The sequence below is a fragment of the Ictalurus punctatus genome, chromosome 13 (genome assembly GCF_001660625.3).
Source record: "Ictalurus punctatus breed USDA103 chromosome 13, Coco_2.0, whole genome shotgun sequence".
Taxonomy (NCBI): domain Eukaryota; kingdom Metazoa; phylum Chordata; class Actinopteri; order Siluriformes; family Ictaluridae; genus Ictalurus; species Ictalurus punctatus.
In genome coordinates, this window is record NC_030428.2 from 13685742 (window position 1) to 13704138 (window position 18397).

The window sequence follows — 18397 nt, forward strand, 5'->3', positions numbered from 1 at the left end:
AGCACAGCAGAAGCAGCACTGAGTTGACGAGTACACATAAGTGTGCGAAGCTGAGGAAATAACTGCAAATGACTGATTATTTTACTATGCACACACCACAAGTAGCAGCAGAATAATCATGTAGCACCATGTCAGATTTACAGATTTAAGTAAACATAACAAAGAGAAGATAGATGTTAGGCATCTGCGGTGGACATCCAAATTTATGCTTGTACCTGTTTCAGTGGCAGGAAAACAGAGAAGTGCTTGAGTCCAGTGGGGAACGGGTGATGGATGCTCTGCAGAAGGCCACAGCCATTTCTGCTCATGCAGAAGAAACTCTACCCTCAGCTCTAGATGTGGCTCACAGATGTTTCCAACAGCTGGCTCACTCATATGAGGAGGAGTATGGAGGATTCAATGATGCACCCAAGTTCCCCACGCCAGGTAAACAGATGCTGTTCAGATCCATAAGTGAATAGATACAAACCCCAAGAGCTGCTGTCGATTAACATGGTTTTGGTATGTAGATATAGTGGGTTTTCACCAAGTGAATCCGGCTGTGGCGTTTTTAATGGATATCCTGATTGCAATTACATACACAGTGGCACTGTTTCTGCGTTCCAGTGAACCTAATGTTCCTGATGTCATACTGGTCTGTAAATCGTGCCTCCTCGGAGGGAGCAGAGGCACTGCAGATGACTCTCCACAGCCTCCGAATGATGGCTTTAGGGGGAATTTATGACCACGTGGCTCAGGTAATTTACAGGCTTTGTCAAACCTGCGGTGATGAATGCGCAAAAAACTAGAACGTAAAACTGCATCAAGCCCTGTGATCTGTCTTCCTTCCTTTCTTCTGTCTGTCTCAGGGTTTTCACAGATACTCTACGGACTCGTCTTGGCATGTGCCCCACTTTGAGAAGATGCTGTATGATCAGGCCCAGCTGGCAGTGGCCTACATCACTGCATATCAGGTGGGTCTGTGCATGTGTATGTGTTTATGACGAACATGAATGAATGAATGAATTGAATTCATTCATTCATTCATTCATTAAGTCTGTTTTCCATTCTATCAATGTAATTGATTAGTACCATATAATACCAATGTAATTGTTCTTTATACCATAGCACTGTTCATTTCTGTAACAGCAGCTCTGACAGTAGTGATGGTTGCAAGCGTTATATTAATGTGTTTGTTCTAATACAGAATGTTATAGTTTCTATTGAATAACTACATACGTCATTTTATGTAACAGCTTTCATAGGGACCTGTTTACCAGAAACTCCACATAAAATGTTTTGAAAACCATGTAATTGTTGATATTTGTGATTGGTGTATTGAGTGATTGTTGAAACACTCCTGTGAGGAGTTGTTTGTTTAGCATTTTTTGGAAAAAGGCTCCAGTTTTGTAACTGTCAGAAGCAATGGCAGTAGCATAAATTTGGTTTTGGTATCATAAGAAACTGTTTTTTATTTTTCTCTTACTAATTTCAAGAAAGAGAAAAAAGAGGATGGTTTGGAAGTGGCTGTTTATATAAGGAAAAAAAACCATGAAGGGTTAAAGTGTGCTATTATAAGAAAATTATCCACAAAGGGGAGTTGTAATACTGCCTGATGCAAAGCGAAGTGGATTATATTCCTATAACAATACGGCCAGAAGTGTTTTATTCCTCTTTTGCCACAGCATTTTGCCATTTTGCATTTTTAATTTATTAATGAATGACCTGTCGTACTAGTGGAACGTCTGCAAGGCAAGTTGGTTCCTGTGATCACTTACATCATAGCAGCAGTAAACAGTCATTCCCTCACCAGCCTCTCCTTTTTTACTTTGTTGAAGTTTAAAAAACAAAGCAAAACAAAAAAGGCAGCTTTTCATATTACAGAGAAACTGGAAAATGCAAAGTCCTCTGTCCTGAAGACTCTTCTGTGGCAGAAAACTTACTGACTGTTACAACGGGCTGACACCTGAGACTTCACCATTCAATTATTACATGTTTTTCTTTGTTAAATAACATGTTTATTATTAGCTTTAGATTATGTGTAGTGCCTACCATACAAGTCCTGTGAATGAGCTGTTACTATAGGAACAATAACATGTTTAGAATGAGCGCATCTTTTATGTTACAGCCAGAACTACACTCAGAGCCATGCTATTTCAGGAAATTAATATTCACATTCTGATTCAAGAATTCAGCAGCACTGTGGTATAAAGATGTTACAACAATTGATAAAAGGAACTTCTACAACAATAAAATAATACAATAATAAAATAATAAATAAATTTGAACTTCTACAAATTTTTAAATAAAATAAAAATAAATAATAAAATAATAAAAGTACCTATAAATAGTTAAAAAGCATGAAGTTGTTCCTTTAATAAATAAACAGTTGTTAGCATTGGGAAGTTGTTGTGATCTAAGAAAATCCAAATGTGTTATAGGAAAATCAACTTCATCATGCAACCTCGTTGTTGATTATTGTCCTATAACAGCACATCCCACTATGTTTTATTCCTTTCTTATCATGCTATGTATGTTTGTTATAACCTTTTAAGTTAATCATCTTGGGTTTGTTTGTTAATGCAGATTTATTTTCATGGATGATCCAGTGATTTTGTAAAGTTTGGAACTCCTTTGACTTAGCTCAGCATTCAGATGGTACTGTTGCTGCTTTTTAAAACAGGTGTCCGGTGAGCGCTTATTCGCAGATATGTCCCGCGATGTGTTGCACTACGTCTCCAGAGATCTTAGCCACCAGGTGCGGCATCATTCTTCTTATTAGTTCTTACTTGCCATTGCCTTGCTGAGTTACAGTAAGCAGATGGGGGAAAATCTTCACACATTTTGAGGTCATGCACTTGTAATAATAAATGGTCCACTGTCAGTGAATGAAAGACAATTAAAATCCTTTGAATTAGTTTTATACAGTATATTTCTATTATGAAGAATTCCTCACCCTAATGTGTATTATTTCTACATGAGCTCTAGTAGCATAGATCAGATTCCATGCATTGACACTAAAAAGACAAGGTTACATCACAAGGGTCAGCAGAACCTTTTCTCGTACTGACTGTGAACCTCAGTCTCTCAGGATTATATTAATAAGGCATCCTGGGACTGTCTAGAGCTCTCTGCATAATTGATCTATAATTAATCCACATGTATGTTGCCATAGTTATTTATTCTGGAAAGAATAATATAGATGAATTTATATTTTTGTGTTAACATAGGTAATCGTGTATTTTAAACATGAATTATGTAATAAAGAACTTGAATTTCTTTTACAACACTGTGCTGCCCCCTGCAGTCTGGTGGCTTCTACAGCGCTGAGGATGCAGACTCTTTGCCCACGGCTGAGTCCACCGAGAAGAGAGAGGGAGCGTTCTGTGTGTGGACAGCTGCGGAGATCAGGGAGCTGCTCTCAAACACGGTGGTGGAGGCCACTGGGGGTGCAACACAAGCTGACATCTTCATGCATCATTACGGTGTTAAAGACCAAGGCAACGTACAGCCAGAGCAGGTCAAGTTGATTTAGAATTTATTTATAAAAAGTTCTGCAGCATGATGTGTGGTGAGAAAAAAAAATCAACCTAGATACAGAAAGGAAAATAAAATGCATTGAAATAAATACATGAGCACAAGACAAATATATATTACTCATAAGAGTTTATATAGTGCAGGGGACTCAGTTATAGAGACATACTATAATCCTAAATGTAAAAGATTTATCTCTTAAAAGTTTATATGAGCGATTTTTAAATCATCAATTCAGCCTGTTCATTAATTGCATTATCATTTTAAAATCATGTGACCAGGCACAACTACAGAGACAGAGGTATTATTAATAGCTGTTTAAGTTAATTAGTCATACAGTCATACATACTCATAAATCACTCATCACTGTGGGTGAAATGTCTAGTTGATGTTGGAAAACATGCAACATTGATGAGGTCCTCGAACAGAGCAAGGAAATCTGTGACTCTTTACCAGTCCCAGATTTCTGTGCAATATACAGTATTGGATCTCAGTACCTCTGTTATGGGTTATTGACATGGGACCAGTATAGAGAAAGTCACATGGTTATTAATTTATTGATAAATGTTTGTGTTAAAATTCCAAAATGTGTTATCATTTTGCAGAAAGATTTTATTAATTTGTTTTTTTAGTTAATTATTTGGAAATGTCATATTCAGTACCTCCTTACATCAAACTATACTTTTCATATAGTCTTTCCTATGAATATGTCTACTTGTCTGTGTATTTAGATTTTTTCCTCCCCCTGGGGGCACGTTTGTCTCACACCTCAAGGGTTGGGGGGTCGAATCCCGCCTCTGCCCTGTGTGCGCGGAGGTTGCATGTTCTCCCTGTGCTTCAGGGGTTTCCTCTAGGTACTCTGGTTTCCTCCCCCAGTCCAAAGACATGCGGTGTAGGCTGATTGGCATCTCTAAATTGTCTGTAGTGTGTGAACATGTGCGCGACTGTGCCGCGCAATTGGTTGGCACCCTCGTCCAGGGTGTCCTCCTGCCTCGTGCCCCGAGTCCCTTGGGACAGGCTACATGGGACCCTGTGTAGGATAAGCGTTACAGAAAATGGATGGATGGATGTTTTTCCCTAAAATCATCATTAGACTCATTCATAAATTAGATCATTCTACAACCCCACTTTGGCCAAATAAACATTTGTCTTCAAAAACCTATGCAGTTGATTAGGTAAAACATCAAATACCTTGTCTTTATACATTTTTTGTTTAAATACAAGTCAAAGTATTTTTAAAAATCACTCCTCAAACAGCTACCAAACAGGGAGAGTGAAGGCTAAAATGTGCTCCCTCCAAGACACATGAAAACAGCCAACCACATCTTTTTAAACTGCTGCTCATGCTGCATCACAGGGCAGAGTAAGGTAAGCATAAACGCCCACGGTTGTCTAGTGTCACGGTGATTGACAGGAGAGAGAAAGTACTCCAATCTTCCCAACCAGAGAGCATGGTCGATTTTGCTTCCTTGGCTCCTGGCCATGGATGTCTATGGCGTCTTTGGGATTAAAACTCGCAGTCTCCTGACAATAGGGGGAATGCTTTGCTGTTGTGCCACTTGGGAGCCAGTTTGTAAAAAATCTTAATATTTGTTTGTATTGTTATATTCCAGGTTTGTTTACTAGTTTGTAATATGCCTGCATCATATGGACTTTTGTCTTTTGGTTTTGTGTACCTGTAGGATCCACATGGAGAGCTGCAGGGTCAGAATGTGCTGATCGTGCGTTATTCAGTGGAGCTCACTGCTGCGCACTTTGGCCTGAGTGTGAACAAGCTGACTGAAGTGCTGGCCAGTGCCAGAGCCAAACTGGCCGATGTGCGCGGATCACGGCCTCCACCTCACCTGGACACTAAGATGTTGGCCTCATGGAATGGTATGATCCATATGCTCCTTAAGTATTTTCTATTTTAGTCTATTTACTGAGGCTTATGCTGTGATTAATCAAGGTAACCAGATTTAGTAAAGGCATGACACTTCAGGTATAGCAACTTTAGTAATCTCAATCCTTTTTCAGATTTTTGCAGATTTTTAAAAACATATAAAAAAAATATCAAAAGTGTTCATTTCATTGTTTTCATCTACTTGCAACCACCACATATTCTAAAACTTAAAAACTTCAGAGAAGGCTTTAAGCACCGTCCACTTGGTGCAATCACATCATGTAATACATGCCTGAAAAGCTTGTTTCATAATATACATGATATATATTTCAGTTTCCCTTATAAACCCTATAAACCATATTTACTAGAGTGGGAACATATGAAGTCACATTGTATTTTTAAAAAAAATATTCCTCAAAATCTTTACCCCCCTATATTCAGACCCAGAAATCTAAATAATTCTAGGTAACCTTCATTAATGAATATATACACACACACACACATATATATACATATATATATATATATATATATATATATATATATATATATAGATATATATATATATATATATATATATATATATACATACATATTCATTACTTTTACGATTTTTATCGTCAAAGATGAGTAAAAATGACTAATTATCAGAAATGTTGATTACCATTGGATTTACATCACATACCAAGAGAAATTATTGTCACTGTGAAATACACGTTTTAATTCTAACACACATTTAAATTCAAATAATAGACTCTAGTTTTATTAAGTATGCAAATTTAATTAGATAAAGCCATATTTGCATAAATAAATGTACATTTTTGAAAAAGATCCAAAAAATATACTTGTAAGAATATCAGCAATTAGCTATTGAAGTTTGATTGTGATATCTATTGCTGTAAAGAATTATCCATATTCACTTACAGTGACTCAGATGCATGAATAAAACAGAAATCTAACCTGTTTACGTTACTGGTCATGTTTTTTAAATGGAAGATTCCACCATTATGTTTCCTAACGTCACCACAACTATGTATATTTTCTTGAGATTGATTAATGCGGTGCCACATTTTTTTTTACAGCACATTCTGTTCTGTGTAGATGCTGAGTTAATGAAAGGCTATCCAAACCTTTACAGGGGATCCTGGTCCTTTCAGAGCTCTGCGTGTGATTTCAGCTCCCATAGTGATTAATGAAGTGATTTTTTTTAACTGAAGAAATATAAGACATCAACAAGGACAGCAGTCCTTGGTACAATACTGTCCATCACTGTATCTGTACCTCCAAAGGAACTTAATAATCAATGATGCCAGGGCTTCTTAACCACTTCTGTGAGTAAATGAAGATCTGATGGGTATATTGTTAGTGATTCTGTGTTTTTGGTGCCAGTGTTGCTTCAGTGAGAGATCAAGCGTCCCTCAGCATTGGGGATAATTCTTTGAGCCTTGTCTTTACAATTATTGGTCTAGAGAAATTTTAATAAGCTTATTTATAGATGAGGCAAAGGCATGCAAAGGTATTTACAGATGAGCTATTTATCAGCTTCTATGAGTCACAAAGTTAAAAATTTACATCAGGATTAATGTGGGGGGGAATTTAAGAGTGTTCAGAGATGGGCTAAACAGGAGCTGATTTTCTGAAAATATTAAAAATATGCCTGCAGTTCAGTTCAGGCATCTGAAGTTGGCAAATTTTCCTTGAGTGTCCGAGCTGGGATTTTTCATTAGCATCTAGACATTGCCTTTAAGCCTGAAAAAAATCAGGGAGAGAAAATGAGGACTGTAGAAGGAAATATTGTTTTTCTTTGCTATCAAATGTGATATGATATAACATAAAAACAAGGGACAATTAGAAATAAAAGTGTAATATGGTGATATATGAATGAGAAGATAGCAAACATTAAAATGAATAAATCTTAATAAAATAAAATTAATTTAATTGGTGTCTGGTAAATTGCCTGTATATTGCTGCATAAAAAGTCCTTGATGTAATTATCACATTAATCACTATAAAATAGCACTTGATCTGGCATATCTTATTATTCTAATTTATTTATTTATTTATTTATTGTGCCCCAGCACTTACTCTTGTGAAGCCGCAAGATAATCAGTCAAGGTGAAAATCGTAATGTGTGGGTTGTAAGCTATTTTGTCACACTCTTAATTAGCTATTCTGAGTTGTGGAATAATAAAATAATGGCAGTGATTTTTTTTTAGTAAGTAGGACCCAGCTGACCCAGCACACATTTGATACAATTATGGCTCATTTTATTTCAACAATTTTTTATCCGTAAATAAATAAATAAATACATTTTTGGGACAAACAACATCTTAGATTAAGATGCTCTTAAAACCTTTTTGTGGGTTTTTATAGAGCATTGACTGGCCTTCCAAACATACAATAAAAAGTTTAAGTTCAGAATCACTTAAGTCTAAGTAGTTACAAGTAAGGTCTGAATATTGGAGTGTGAAATGTCTGTAATAAACCCTCACTGTGTGAGCTTAACTCTGAATATGGCTCTATATGCAGAATGGATCATTTAGCTTTACATATTTTAATAGGGCTGATGCTGTCAGGATTTGCCCGAGTGGGGGCAGTATTAGGAGACCAGACTCTGCTTCAGAGAGCAGAACAGACTGCACAGTTTCTCCGAAAGCACCTGTGGGATGAAGAGGGACAGCACATGCTGCACTCGTGTTACCGAGGCGACAACATGGAGGTCGAGCAAACGTAAGGAACATTCCTTCAGTCTCCCTCAAGACTAGATTACACACTTACAGAAATAAGTAGATGCAAACAGGCATGTGACTGCTGTGTTCTTTTACACAATTGGATGACTTTTGCAAAAATGGTTTCATTTATATTCAGTTTGTGAACGTGTATCACAGCAGACATTTCTCCAACTGTTTAATGCTCATTATAAAGGAACCGTTTTTGTATTGATCTGTTATGGTAGTATGTAGTGAGTGCAGGTTGTAGCACACCAAATGTGTTTTCATTTATACAAGAAAACTAGCACACATTCCATACTGTTTCCAATTACACTCACTACTCATAATTGCCTTAGTAGAGGTAGAAATAACCCAGATTTTGTAGAAAACAAATGCACATGGGCCTTGACTTTATTTTCAGTATTTCTCCCTTGTTTTTCTGTGCCTTCAGCTTAATGCTCCTCAAAGGGTTATGTAAGAGCACTGATTTTGAATAGTTTCATAGGAGCACACACAAATAACATTTATATCTATTTAATTTGCCATTTGTCCCAGACCAGGGCTCAGTAATGTTATCAGATGATGGACAACACTGGTCAATTCAATTTGAACGATTTCTCGTGCTTCCTCACGTATTGAATATCAAGATACATTTAATATACATAATAATGATGCTGCTCACAGAATAATTTTTTTTTTAAAAAAAGAGGTTTCTTAACACAAGGCATAATATTATCTTGGAATGAGATCTGTGAACTATGTACAACCCCATTTCTGAAAAAGATGGGACAGTATGGAAAATACAAAAAAACAAACAAAGAGTCATTTGAAAATTCAGTTCACACTGTACTATATTGAAAACACATTATTAACACATTATTTGATGTTTTTACTTTCTGAATTTAGTTTATTTTTGAAAATATACACTCATTTCAAATCTGATGACTGCAACACACTCTAAAAAAGTTGGGACAGTCGAATGTTTAACACTGTGTAACATCACCTTTTCTTTTAATAACACTTATTAAGTGTTTGGGTGCTGAAGACACCAGTTGGTTAAGTTTAGAAAGCGGAATTTTCCCCCATACGTATGCAACTGTACAATGCCTTCGTTGCCTTATTTTGTGCTTCATAATATTATATATTATATAACAATAATGTATTCTCAATCGGAGACAGGTCAGGACTGCAGGCAGGCCTTCCTAGCACCCGCACAGTCTGTTATTCAACCAGGTGTTTGTAATCTGGGTAGAATGTGGTTTGGCATTGTCCTGCTCTGGATGGCAGCATATGTTTCTCCAAAATGTGTACATATTTTTCTGCATTAATTGTACCCTCACAGATGTGTAAGTTGCCCATGCCGTGGACATTGACACACCCCCATACCATGACAGATGCTGGACCTGATGCTGATAACAGCTTGGATGGTCCTTCTCCTCTTTGGTCCGGAGAACATGACGGCTGTTTTTCCAAAAACTATTTGAAATGTTCACTTATTGGACCACAAAACACGATTCCACTGTGCTACCATCCATCTCAGATGAGACCGAGCCCAGAGAATTCGGCGGTGCTTCTTGACAGTGTTGATGTATAGCTTCTGCTTTGCATAGTAAAGCCTTAACTTGCATCTGTGGATGCAGCGGCGAATGGTGTTGACTGACAAAGATTTACCAAAGTATTCCCGAGCCCAAGTGAGGATATCCATTACAGACACATGACAGTTTTTAAGACCGTGGCATCTGAGGGATCCGAGATCACGCGCATTCAGTTTTCAGTCTTGCCCTTTACACACCGAGATTTGACCGGATTCCTTGAATCTTTTAATTTTATTGTGCAGTGTCCAAGCTGAAATGCCCAAAATCCTACCGATTTGTCTCTGGGGAATGTTGTTCGCAAAGTGTTGGATTATTCGCTGACAAATCTGGTGGCAGATTAGCGACCCATCCTTGCTCTTGAAGGACTAGGCCTTTTTTGGAGGCTCCTTATATACTATGATTAGATTATTTCCTCACCTTCTTATTTCAACTTGTCACATCACTATTAGTCCTAAATTGCCCCTGTCCCAACTTTTTTGGAAAGTGTTGCATGCATCAGTTTCAAAATAAATGTTTACCTTAAAAACAACTATGCAGTTGATTAGGTAAAACATCAAATACCTTATCTTTATTCATTTTCTGTTTAAATACAAGTCAAAGTACATTGACAAATCACTCCTCTTTGTTTTTATTAACATTTTACAACTCTTTCAGAATTGGGGTTGTATTATGCACAGTTTTGTTTAAACTCTACGTCTTGGTATACAACTGACAATACATTTTATTTATATTATAAAATTACTGTATTTTCCTGTAGCCTGGCATTTTGGTCATTTTAGAGTAGGAATACTTGGGGAAACAGTGGGGAAATGTGAAATAAAATATATTTTACAAGAAACATATATTTAACACACTGCTGCAATAGGCCTTGCTTACAATCAGCTTAGAACTCCCTTGAGAAACATGTGCCTACTAAATAGTACTCCACTATCTGAAGTAACAATACTGTTTTGACATACTATGTAGTATGCTAGTATACTAAGTACATCCCTTCATTTCTTCCCCAAACACAAAACACTTCATAACCTGTAGTTGAAATTCATTTTTCATCTACTCTCCCAGCTCTTTACACTCGTGTCCTGCTTTTATCTCAGGACAGTCAAGGAGAACAAGGGGCAGTGCGATTGTAATCATTCAGTTTTTCTCAGGGTTTCATGCCAATAAATAATGAATCAGCATATTTTTGTTATTGTTTGGAATAGCAACAAATAGCACTGATTTCAAAGATGTCTTGGCTGAGCATGCTATAAGCTAACTAATTTACACCCTGAGTCTGAAGATTAAACTGATTACTGTTACTACACAGTAGTATAAATGTACTACTCGGAAACATCTTGCTGCTCTCAATGGTGAATATTTCTTTTTCATATTCTGGTATTTTGAGCCAGCCATATTTTGGAGCTTATTCAAGTAAACAAATTGATTTTTATGGACACTGGGTGTCTGTTTATGAACATTCAAGAATAATGGGCATTCTCAGTGAATATAAGCAGAGCTGGAGAGGCGAAGAGGCACTCTCTTCTGCACCCTATTCAAATATATAAGCATGATTTTCAGAGTAAAAAGGTCCATGTGTTTCATAGACACTTGGCAATAGTACAAAAATGCATGAAAGTAAGAAGATATTGTGTCTCTAATGCATTTAAATTGTGTGTTGTTTTTTTTAAAAAATGATGTGCTTAGTTTAAGGGTATACATCAAGGAAGCCCCAAACAAGGTTATATGCAAACAAGTAGCAAATGTTGCAAATATGACTACATGTAATTTGTAATTCCAGGTTATAAATAAATTGCTCATAAAAATACTGCCTGATAGCAATTAAGCATATTGGATTGTAAATATATACACCCACCATCCACTTAATTAGGAACATCTGTATACCTGCACATTCATGCAGTTATTGAATCAACCAATCATGTAGCAGCAGCACAATGCAAAAAAAAAAAAAAAAAAAAAAGAATAAATAATGCAAATACAGGCAAAGGTCTTCAGTTAATGTTCACATCAAACATCAGAATGAAGAACAAGTGTGAACTTGGTGATTTTGACTGTGGCATGGTTGTTGGTACCAGATGGGCTGGTTTGAGTATCTCAGAAATTGCTGATCTCCTGGGATCTTCACACACAACAGTCTCTAGAGTTTGCACAGAAAAACATTGAGTGGGCGACAGTTGTGTGGGTGGAAATGTCTTGTTGGTTAAGAGAGGTCAGAGGAAAATGGCCAGATTGGTTCGAGCTGCCAGGAAGGATATAGTAACTCATATAATCACGCTTTACAACCGTGGTGAGCAGAAAAGCATCTCATCATGCACACAACATTGAAACTTGAGGTGGATGAGCTACAGCAGAAGACCACATCAGGTTCCACTCCTGTGAGCCAAGAACAGGAATTCGAGGCTATCATGGGCACTGGCTCACCCAAACTGGACAGCTGAAGATTAATAAAAAAAGACCTGATCTTTTGACAGTCTTCAGCTGTCCACCCACAAATTCTTGTTCTAGGCTAACAGGAGTGGAACCCAATTATCAGCAGTTTTTGAAATACTTAAACCAGCCCAATTGGCACCAACAACCATGCCATGATTAAAGTCACAGAGATCACATTTTTCCCCATTCTCATGTCTGATGTAAACATTAACTGAAGCTCTTGACCTCTATCTACATGGTTTTATGCACTGTGTTGCTAATACATGATTGGCTGATTAGATAATAGCATGAATGTGCAGATGTACAGGTGTTCCTAATAAAGTGGTGAGTGAGTGTAGACTTGAACACCATTGATTTACCATTCCATGTGTGGTTTATATTTTGCCTTTTCCAAAATTGGTATACAGAATGAAGTGCATGTAGTGAGGAGATAATAGCAGATTTGCCAGGCTTCAGAATGATTAATTATTATTTATTATTTATTATGGGAGCTACTCAGGCAGTTGTGCCTGTTTGTCCAAAACAGAGACCAAGTTATTTGCTATTCCGACATTAAATTTAAGAGTCCCCCCCCATATGCAGTATTAACACTGGCCAAGAGTGCCAGAGTACCACTTGAGGGTAATATTAAATATATATACTTCATATTATGAAATATGAACTAAATAATCATATAAATTGTCCAAAAGTAGTCAAAAAGTTTCCTATAAATGTCTCACTGGTGCTGTCTGTGTGTTTACTAGAGATCTCAGAGGTGAACTCATCTAGTTCATGATATGAAAAATTCATTTATCTACATACAAAATAATTTATCTTAGTCTCTTTTTTGGGTCTATTACAGACCAGCAGTCAAATCATGTGGATGAATGCCATATCACTAAATTGAGATAAATGTGTAGATATAGAAAAGGAATGTATTTATCAGGACTAGGACTGCTCATGACAATGAACTTTAATATATTTTCAATGTGTCAGGATGCTGTAGAATTTGGACTACTTATTGTCTCTCAAAAGTCAAAACAGTTTAAAAAATTGTCTCCTGCTTTTATGTGACATTGTGCTGAAACTGACAGCCATGAACAGAGGTCTGCTTTATTACGCTGCATTTTCTATTGCTTGATTTGTTTGGAATTAAAATAAAAGGCAAGTGCTTCTTTTAAATGGATCCCATTGAAATCTTCCGCAGAAGGAGTTCTACTTTAAAAAAAAAAAATGCATGGCAATCTCAGAGGGAAGCAAGTAATTTTAATAATCTAAACGGGCAACCCAGAAAATCAAGTTAAGTACCTGCGTAAGTCTGGACGCGGAGAACGTTCCCTTCATATCTGCTGTATTATCTTTGATATAACTCTCTACGGCCCTTAATGTACAAAACACTTGTGTATTTAATTTTTTTTTGTACATTACGGATTTTCATTGTCATTGCATCACAGAAATCAAAAGTATCTTTAGAGTTTAAATCCAGTTGAAACAATCAACATGCTGTTGTGCTCTCAGGAGCCACTACACACACTGCTCTTTGTTTCTAGAGTCCAGAAGCTGAAACTCAGCATGTCAAGCTGCTCTTAATTTGGCCTGTTCTGCTGCTGGAAGACTTTCCTTCTCTGAATCTGAAAGCAGAGGCAGGTGATTAAATTACATGAGAGGAGACACTGGAGCACATTTTTTGATTGTGTAGCTGCTCCACTTAATTTCTTCCTTGCAAGGAATCGTTTCCCTTCTCTGCTCATCCTTGTGAATATTTTACGTGGCAAATCAAAGTCCATTCTCCAGAGTCAAATAGGTGATTATTTGATAGGCAGGAGGCAGTTTTTCTTGATAGTATGGGTGGAATGAAATTAGTGTCCAATTTATGACAGTAATAATAGGCTGTAATGTTTGGATCAGATACAGTGATGGGAAGTTGTAAGTCGTTCTTGACATACTGTATCTGTTCCTTTTATTTAGCATGTTATTGCATCAATAGGAATTTACCACATGCTCCATGATATTTATTTGCATTTATGTACCTTACCTCAGACATTATATAAAATCATGTACTGTATGTATATTGACTTTGAATAATTGGTTATAGTTTCCATAGGAGAGACAGAATTTTTGTGTTTTGAGGAAGTTACATCACCAGAGGCAGAAAAGAATGGACAATCATGGCATAAAATGCTTAGTTAAAGCTTGACTGGAAAGGCTTTGTGTAATTTTTTGCAGTTAAGGAACAACATCCACTTTGAGTAAGCTACAGAAACACTACAAGAAAAACCATGGTTTCTGTTGGTCACAGAGCCCTGCCTGTGAACAGAGAGAACCTGAGGCATATTCTCCTTCACTGTGCAGTGAGACTAACCTCGCATATAAATTTATTTTGTTTACTTTTTTGTAGATTACAATTTAATGGAATTTTGAATTTCATTACTGGATGCAAAGGATTTTCATACATCGTTGTTCATCGATGTAAAATAAATCTAAGTTGTTTAAATATAACTTGTATGTGACAAAGCAAATGGAGGTAACCCAAGTACTAGACCTCCTCCTCTTTACTTCCTAATAACAGAGTTTTATCTTCAGTTCAGTCTGTATAATTTCTCCCACACTCAGCTAGCTACAGTGCCACCTCTGTGGACATGCTTGAGAACTGCGGATGAAAGGTTCCTGATATATTCAGTTAAATCAACAAAGTGCTTCAAGGAATATTATTAGATATCTGGCTTTGTGATTCAAGTGCACCTCTACAGCTCTTACCACTATCAAAGTCCTGTAGATGTCCTTGTATAGTTCAACCTCCTAAAGAAGAACTTGTACCAATGTTACAGGTTTCTTTTCATAGAAATGTGAAGTGTATTTTCTTACTGTATCTGGACATAATTGTTGAATTGTGTCTTGTTTTAAAACAAAGGACTCAATTCAATTTAGTCTATAGTCAGACTGGCCAGATAATATTTTGGTAGATTTGCCAGTAGATTTGCAGGACTGCGATTATTTTTCTTATAGAAATTCTGTTCTTCCTTTTTATTTTATTTTTAAAAGAATATCTAAATTGCTTGGCATCTTCTCTCCATATTAATGGTAGTTAGTAATACTGACTGAAGGCTTCACAGATGGTCATAAGAAACCTAAAGGGAAAATGGTTATTTTGAAACATAAAAGATTTCCATAAGCATTTCAGTCTAGAAAACACTAGTTTCAATATTATTGGCATGTCCACAATTGATGTTTGGTGAACCTTCCTCTCAAGAACTGTCTAACAAGATCTAACAAGGTAGTAAAGAAATGATACACCCATCCTTCATGCAGAACTTATCAAACTCCTTTATATTCATCAGTTGGATTGCCCTCTTCAATTTAGACCACATGTTTTAATAGGATTCAGATCTGGAGACAGAGATGGATATTGTTAAATATTGATTTCCTGTCCTGTCTCCATTTCTGTGTTGATTCAGTATGTTTGTAATCATTATCTTGGTCCGTCTGTAGCTGAGTCTTAACCTCCTGGTAGAGGTAACCGGGTTTTGGCTTAAAATTTTGACCTAGCTTCAAAACATCCCAAAAGCATCAATCATCTAACACATGAGTATCAGCTGCTTTTCCTGGTATGTAATCTCCTTTTTTTTACCGAACATGACAATGGTGTGTATGGTCAGAATATTTGATTTATAACTGTCGTGTCAGTAATGCTTTCTGAAGTTCAGGTTTACACCCCAGGGAACATGACATCAACAAAGTTCCTGGAGTCTATCAAGGATAAGAATTTGCTTGTGTTTTATTTCAAATATTTTTTAAGAATGACAGTACACATACAGTACAACTTAATATGAACGATTTTGTTTCTTCATTTGCGTTTCAGTTTAAAATATTTTATTCAATCATTTAAGGTGCCTTTAATTATGGAGCTGTAATAATGAACGTTATCTTTGAATGAGTGACCATGTAAAAGAAAGCTAATCTTATATCTTTTCATTTGTACTGATATCAAAATGGGTAACGGGTATGGCGTTGATATGTGTGCTCATCACATTAGAGTCTGCTTCAACAATATAAAGCAAGATTTATATCACATTACACTTTTAGCATATTAGGACCAATGCAATGATCAACACTTGAAATTTAGACGACTGCACAGATGGTCCAGGAGAACAGCATGCACAAGAACAAAGAAGCTGTGAATGATCTTGTGCTGCAAAGCTCTACTTTTTCTTCACAAAGTTTAACGATTCAGGCATTTCTCTTTCTTCCAAGGAATTTTCATTTTCTTTACAGAAACAAACAAGCAAAATAGTCAGACTGGGGCAAGAATCATATTAAACATTATCATATCTTTTTGATCTCAGAACCTCATGATCTCAGAACTTTTAAATTCAAATTGTTTTTTCATAAAACTATTCAATTTAAGCCTGAATATACACTTTATTACCACTGGCTCTGAAACTGAGCTGTTAAGTAAAGGACCATGCTGTTAAGTAAAACACACGACAGTCCATAAGAGTCCACACTAACCAAACTCTTTCCTCAACTTTGCTATATGTAATATATAGAGATGTAACACAATGTCACCACCTGTACCTCTATCAGTTTAGTGTTACAAAAATTCATATCTGTATTTGTATTCGTATTTAAACCTGAACAGAATTTCAAAAAAAAAATATATATATATATATATATATATATATATATATATATATATATATATATATATATATATATATATATATATAATTATTATTATTATTTTTAAAAACCCTATTACTTTGTCCTCAGAAACACTGAAAATCACTGGAAAAGAACTCAGAAGTAGAAATGCTAATACCATAAGCATGACCTGTGAATTCTGTCTCAGTTCTTCAACCTCAGCTACATCACTGAAGTTCATAAATGATCTTGCTCACACAGTTATTATTTTTATTTGTGAATGAATGAATAAATGCTGTAAATGCATCCCGCAGTGCTGCACGTTCATGTTAAAGAAAGTGAGATTTGTTTCACAAGCTTCATATCTAACTGCTCACTCTCACCTGCATAAAAGTACAAATATCCATCTCATGCAACTTTTACGTTATGTCGTGTGGATAAGAAGCTTTCTACAAATGTGCACATCCTCTTTGTATCTGTATTTGTATCTGTTCAGAACACATTGTTGAATAATGTATTTGTAAATGTTTGTCCTTAACAGATAAAGATATTAGAACTACAATTGCAGACAGAAATTTCTTGTTAACTTGTCTTCTACATGTTTGTAAATTTTCCTTGACCTTCTCTTCAGTGCCTCGCCAATTTCTGGGTTCCTGGATGACTACGCTTTCGTGGTGAGTGGTCTCCTGGATTTGTTTGAAGCTACACACACAGTTCAGTGGCTTCAATGGGCTGAGAAGCTACAGAACAGGCAGGACCAGCTCTTCTGGGATGCCCAGGGAAATGGCTACTTTTGCAGTGACCCTTTAGACCCCACCATACTCCTGTCCCTCAAACAGGGTGAGAAAATTCACACTCTTTCTTATAATGCTGTTCCTCAAACAGGGTTAGATACACTTCTTCTTATATAATGTATATTACACCATCCATGCAGCATAACAGAGACAGAGTGGAGTGGAACAAACCGAGATGATTGTTGATGATAGTAAAAACGAGTTGCTTTACCCTCCGGAGCCCTGTGCTGAATTGTTATGAGCATTTATAATTTATCTGTTCTATTTGTTATTTGTAATATTACAGTAGGACTACTAGGTTAACATTACTTTTTTTAATTGAATTTTTCTTGGGGATATGAGACATAATAAGTTAGCAATATAATAAGACTTTTGTTGATGACATATCTTGCATGATGTGTAGTCTGTAATGTGCATAGGCTGTGGTCTTTCACATGGGCTGATTGCTGCGGGTGGGTGTGGGAGTATGAGGGAGTGAGTCATTTGGACAGGGTGATGCAGATCTCCTGCTGTCACTCAGTGTTCAACATCACTCCACTGCATAGCACTCCAATCATGCCACTGCTGATAGCATGCTAGCAAAGTCAGAGAACCCTTCAGTACTCGGCTACCACCTTTTCTAATGCCCCCATTCTTACCTCTTATTTTGGAGCTCTCTCTTGCTTTCATCTTTCTCTCATGTTAAATTGATTTAAATAATTCCTATTTCTTGTACATGTTGTGCCTCAGGTTTTTTTTTGTTGTTTATTTATTTTTTTAATAAAAATGCTATGAGTATATTTCTTCAGCTGCTTTTAGACAAAAAAAAAAATTGCTGGGGTATATTAGAGCCTGGGTCTGATGTCCTGAATGACT

At 36.4% G+C, this 18397-nt stretch overlaps 1 protein-coding gene across 5 annotated transcripts in view; it reads left to right on the forward strand.

Moving 5' to 3' along the window:
• Positions 1–18397, forward strand: part of spata20 (spermatogenesis associated 20) — a 43376-nt gene that overhangs the window by 6459 nt on the left and 18520 nt on the right. For all 5 annotated transcript variants that reach the window (XM_017483917.3, XM_047159385.1, XM_017483918.3 and 2 more), the window contains 8 exons: positions 225–426; positions 607–737; positions 849–953; positions 2663–2737; positions 3287–3499; positions 5196–5388; positions 7957–8125; positions 17380–17588. In XM_017483917.3, coding sequence (XP_017339406.1) covers positions 225–426; positions 607–737; positions 849–953; positions 2663–2737; positions 3287–3499; positions 5196–5388; positions 7957–8125; positions 17380–17588 — 1297 coding nt within the window. The remainder of the gene's footprint in view (positions 1–224; positions 427–606; positions 738–848; positions 954–2662; positions 2738–3286; positions 3500–5195; positions 5389–7956; positions 8126–17379; positions 17589–18397) is intronic.